This window comes from Petaurus breviceps, unplaced genomic scaffold (assembly GCF_028583685.1).
Source record: "Petaurus breviceps papuanus isolate PSGF00001 unplaced genomic scaffold, PetGlider_PUasm1.0 216, whole genome shotgun sequence".
NCBI lineage: Eukaryota > Metazoa > Chordata > Mammalia > Diprotodontia > Petauridae > Petaurus > Petaurus breviceps.
Window position 1 is genome coordinate 5,540,906 of NW_027185867.1, and position 6,000 is coordinate 5,546,905.

Sequence of the window (6,000 nt, forward strand, 5' to 3'; positions counted from 1 at the left end):
TGGAGTGGAAAAAGCCCAGGAGACATGAGTCTAGTACCAGCTCTATCCCCTAGCTAACAGTGTGACCTTGGGCTAAGTCACTTCATCTTGGCTTCAGTTTCCTCATTTGTAAAATGAGGGGGTTAGACTACATAAGTTCTAAGCTCCCTCCCAGCTCCAATACCAAGTGTGATCATGAAAGGGCGATGGCAGCTGGGGCCTGCGAGATATAGGGAAGTGACAACCTCACTAGCATCCATCACAAATTTTTTTTTCTTTTAAAAATAAAACTAGATTCTGTTCTGAAAATAAAACCTTGAGACTTGTGACATGCTTTCAGTGTGGCTCGTTTTAAGATCTTTCCTTTTCTTGTTCTCACATGAAATTCTCAAAAATCACTGTGATAGCAATCATTGCCTTATGCACTTAAATTTTCAAGGCTCATCCTTGCAACTAAGCAAATTTGAGATATTTTGCCTGCAATTAGGATGGTCTGTCACTAGGCAAGCCATGGTGCCTGGGTTTTGGCCTAGAGATCCGAACAGACTTCTGATTATTTATTAAGTAACTAAAAGACTTAAACACAAAAGACATTTCTTCACCATCATAATAGCCTTTGAATGCCTTTTCTATCTAAGTTCAGCTAACTAGGGTCTTAGACTAGAGAAAAAGAATTTGTGTGCTCTGCCCTTCTCTACTCCCTAATCTGAAGATTTCACCTGTGGTAGAAAGTGTGAAGCCTTAAGATTCTGGTACAATGACTAGCAAGGCAGTCTTTTTAGGTTTTCAACAAACCAAATTCCTGCACTTTTAGAGTTGAGAGTTGACTTGAGACACCCACACCAATTCAAACACTGCTCCTTTACATTATTAGATGTCTGTTACCTAGTATTATCCAGTAAGGACCAGAGAAAGAAAGTTACAATCAGTTTGATAAGCTATTGGTTTTAATGTTTTCTCCTACTCAACCTATGAGGTAACTGTTGAAAAGGAGGGTCTGATTTTAATTTTATTTTCTCTCCTTTCTAGGCCAGTTCTTTTGGGGAAGGTTCTAATAATGAAAAGACAGCGTAGGATAGGTTAGGACTGTGCTATGGGAAAAAATTGTGAATTGTGTAGAGATGACCTCCTCTCTCTTCAGTACTAATTTCCAATATTCACCCTACCCCTTTTACCTGCATCCTCAAGCATCCCCTATGCTCACATTATCTAGTCCTTCCAGTAAGATGTTCTGAAAAATAAATTTATATTTTGGTCTTATTGACGAATAATAGCTTAATGCAACCCCTTCATCCAAGGGTATTTGTAATTTATAATGTGAGGCTTGTGGAATGAACTGCTTGAACCAAAGGAATGACCTGATGATGATGAAATTTCATCGGGTGAAGCACCAATAATTATGGTGAGGTCACTAAAACTTAGATGTTTGACAACACTTGAAAACTACTGAGCTTTACACTTAGCTAATAAGAAAAATGTTAAACTAGGAAGCTCTACCCAATATTCAGATTTCTCCTCTCACCCTATCTTGGACATGGCAGGAGATATCTTCCAGTATCCTGGACTGAGCTAGTTATTTTCCTTGAAATGTACTGAAACTCCCCTTGAACAGTGATTGACTCAGAAAACACCTGATAGGGCTTTCTGGTTGCTCAAAGACCCCTATAAGCTCCAACTGATATTTGAATGGCACAGGAAGAATTTGCCATAGTTTTTCTTGACTGTTATTTGATGTGGTGTGAATTCAGTTGTTTTTTTTTTTTCTGGAGTGGTGGTGGGTAGAGCCATCTGCCTCCATTCAGGCAGACTGGTTTTTTTTTTTTAATTTTATTTAATCAATAATTTTATTTAATTAAGCTTTTATTTAATTTTATTTAATTAAGCTTCTACCTTGAATCCCTGAACATACTCAATGAATATTCTTTGATGATGACAATCATGCTCACTTAAAAAAATTATTTTTCTGGGGCGGCCAGGTGGCTCAGCGAGTAAGAGCACCGGCTCCAGTGTTGGGACGACCTGGAGATCGAATCCTGGGCTCAGACACTCAGCACCACACCCAGAAATAACTGGCCGTGTAACCTTGAGCAAGTTACTTAACCCCGATTGCTTAAAAAAAAAATTATTTTTCACCCATTTCATATGAAAACAATTTTTAACATTCATTTTTAAAAATTTTGAGTTCCAAATTCTCTCTTCTTCCCTACTTCTCCCCACTCCCTGAGACAGCGAGCAATTTGATATGTTACATATGTACAATCTTGCAAAACATTTCCATATGTTGTGAAAGAAGACATAGACAAAAAAAATGAAAAAAAAGTTTAAAATAATATGGTCCAATTTGCATTTAGACTTCATCAGTTCTTTCTCAGGATGTGGATAGCATTTTTCATCATGAGTCCTTTGGAACTCTTAGATCATTGTGTTGCTAAGAATAGCCAAATCATTCAGTTGATCATTGTACAATATTACAATGTTCTCCTGATTCTGTTCACTTCACTTTGCATCAGTTCATGTAAGTCTTTCCAGGTTTTTCTGAAATTAGACTGCTTGTCATTTCTTATAGCACAATAGTATTCTATTACAATCATCTACCACAACTTATTCAGCTATTCTCCAATTGATATATTCCCTCAATTTCTAATTCTTTATCACCTACAAAAAGAACTGCTATAAATATTTTTGTACAAATAGGTCTTTCTCCCACCCCTCTTTTTTAAATCCCTTTGGGATACAGACCTAATTGTGGTATTGCTGAATCAAAGGTTATATAGTTTGATTGCTCTCTGGGCATTCGAATTGCTCTCCAAAATTCACTTCACAATTCCACCATGCATTAGTGTCTCAGTTTTCCCAAATCCCCTTCAACATTTATTTTCCTTTTCTGTCATATTAGCCAGTCTGATAAGGTGTAAGGTGGTACCTCAATTGTTTTAATTTGTATTTCTCTAATCAATGGTGATTTAGAATATTTTTTATATGACTATAGATAGCTTTGATTTCTTCATCTGAAAACTGCCTATTCAAATACTTTGACCATTTATCAGCTGGGGAATGACTTTCATTCTTACAAATTTGACTCAGTTCTCTATATATTTGAGAAATGAAGCCTTTATCAGAGATACCTAGTGTAAATATTGTTTCCCAGCTTTCTGCTTTACTTCTAATTTTGGTTGTATTGATTTTGTTTGTGCAAAAAACTTGTTAAGTTAATATGATAAAAATTATCCATTTTATATTTCATAATGTTCTCTGTCTCATGCATTATCATTAATTCTTCCCTTTAACAATCTGACAGGTAAACCATTCCTTACTCTCTGAATGTTTATGGTATTACCCTTTATGTCTAAATCATGTACTCATTTTGACCTTCTCTTGGTATACAATGTAAAATGTTGGTCCATACCTAGTTTCCACCATACTGCCAATTTTTGTGAAATAGTGAGTTGTTGTCTCAAAAGCTTGGGTTGTTGGGTTTTTTCAAATGCTAGACTACTGTGGTGATTTACTGCTGTGTATTGTGTACCTAATCTATTCCACTGATCCTCCACTCTATTTCTTAGCTAGTATCAGATTTTTTTTTTGATGATTACTGCTTTATAATACAGTTTGAGATCTGATATGGCTAGATCATGCTCACTTTTAAGAAATATTCTTGTCATATGTATAACATATCAACTTCCTTATTGTGTGGGGGAGGGTGAGAGAGGGAGAGAGAAAATTTGGAACTCAAAAAAAATGAATGTTAAAATTGTCATTACATGTAACTGGGAGTAAAATAAAACGTTATTTTAATAATGTTCTTGTCAAGACCTAGGCCCAAGGCTCCCTGCCAAGATGAGTTAACTAGAGAAATGAAGTTCAGTGACTGGGAAGGAATGTGTCCTGGGAGAAGCAGACATCATTCTGGGGGTAAAACATGGAGTCAGTTTGAGTATTGAGGTGTTTATTTGCCATCATTCAAAATAATACACAAGTAAATGTACAAAAGACTCATAAAACTTTGATGACTTTGACCCATGGTAGAAGCTAGGGGATGTCTTGGGTCAAAGAACTCTGAGAGAAAAATCAGTAGCACTCTTCACTCTTAGCTAGTACTGTGGATTGAAGAAGAATTCTGTCTGAAAGAATTTTCAGTATTGCTTGACATTTAGATGGAAAGCCCTGTGGGTGGTGGTGGTGTTAAATAAAGAAATAGCCCAAAATAAGGGAGAACAAGAAGTAAACAGGACACAAATATGCTTCTAGCCCAAAAGCATATCATCACTATGGTTCTGGCAGTGAGGAAGCCTGCCAGATGATATCAACATGGAAACACATAACAATATATGTTTCATGAGGAGGCTGGGGGAAATTGCATGGAGATTTTGGCAGGCTGAGAGATTTTTGGCAAGAAACCCAATGTCCATAGCTCCAGGTGAAGCTATAAAACTTGGGCCATTGCATTTAGATTTTACCTTGCTCCTCCTGTTGCTACATAATTGAGTGGAACAAAACTGAGATGAGGGAGGAACTTCACACCAGGAAGTGTGAATTGCCTTTGCCACATGTGTATACTACTCAAGTGTTTCACCACCATTGTATTCTTTAAGTGTGACCCCCCTTCTTCCTGTGTACTTGTGAAAAAGTATACCTCAGGTTTATGGGAGAAATGTTTGTATTTCTTATTTTATCATACCACATTAGCAAACATTGTTGCATAGAACTAATTAAGTCAACTGAATGACTGTTAATGGGAAGCACATTGGTGGGGCTCTTGAGCGATATATTAGGAATATAAATTCTATAACCAAAGGTACCAGTCACCCTCTGGTGACACAACCCTCATGGAGGAGTGAAAGGGGGCAGTAGTAGTAGTTCAGCAATCTGGGTCTCAATTTCCATATCTCTAAAAAAAATGAAGGTTAGAATAGATGATCTCTATGGTACCTTGCAGTTTTAATGTCCTCTGAGTTTAAGATTCTAGTCCATTCCAAGGGGTCAGTGCAAGAATGGAGCCTCAAAGTGCCATTCTGGTTTGAAAGGAAGGTAATATCAAATACACATTGAAAACTTAAGTTTTCCCCAGGTTTTCCTCATTAAGTTAACATGTCAGTCTGTTTTGCATGTCAAGTCAAACACTCCTTAGCCTCTTACACCTCATCTGTTGTGGGACTTTAAGTGGTTAAGGGACTTTAAGTCTTTAAATGGGATTCTTTAAAGGCCCAATTTATCTCAAGGATCTGCAACTCTTGGGGTCCATCCCAGTGACTATCTGAAAGACTTTTTACTGCAACTCAAAAAAGAAGAGAACCCTCTCCCATCACCTAATTGTTTTATATTTACATTAACACCAGAAACAGAATTGAGGTTTTAGACTCCTCTCCTTTTGGTATTTTATATCTTTCTTTTTTCCCCCTAATATGGGCAGGCAATAGGTCTTCATTGGGAATTAATTGATACTTCAGTGCTAAGTCACTGGGAAAGGGTTATACATGTTTACAAAGGGGGTAGTTTTAGGAGAAATACACTTACATTTCAAAGAGAGGACAATTTATTCCTGAGATTTTCATCATTAGACTCAAGATAGAATTAGAGGTATGCATTGTCTTTCTCACTGTCTTTGATGACTCAGAACTATAACACATTTAATAGGATAACTACAATTCTGTAGATAATCTCCTTCCATCTAGGCAGTCTCTCCTTCCATCTAGGCAGTCCCAGTTAGAGTTCTGTTGTATCTCCTGGAATAACAGTTGCTGTTGAAGGCTCTTCAGATTCTCCAAAACACTGGGAGAGAGAAACTCTGTAGATATCTCTGCATCCTGTGCTTCCTTTTCGTCCTCTTCGTCCTCTTCATCCCCCTTTTCCACAAACCCGTCGGGAGGCTGTGGGGAACTCCTGGAGATGTAGCCCTGATCAGACTCCACTGACTGCCTCTGTTCTTCCTCATAGGGTTTATAAGGGTCATTGAAGACCAGTTGCTGTCTTTCCCATTCTTCCTCACCAGGGTTGCTTAGACTTTGCTGGAAGAGGGAGTAC

General features: G+C 37.5%; 1 protein-coding gene across 1 annotated transcript in view; it reads right to left on the reverse strand.

Annotated features, from left to right (window-relative positions):
* Positions 1-3,908: 3,908 nt before the first annotated feature.
* IL17RA (interleukin 17 receptor A) overlaps positions 3,909-6,000 on the reverse strand; it is a 25,298-nt gene continuing 23,206 nt past the window's right edge. The window contains 1 exon segment of the mRNA XM_069094315.1: positions 3,909-6,000. This exon segment is cut by the window's right edge and continues 5 nt beyond it. Within this exon segment, the coding sequence (XP_068950416.1) occupies positions 5,619-6,000 (382 nt within the window). The 3' untranslated portion in view covers positions 3,909-5,618.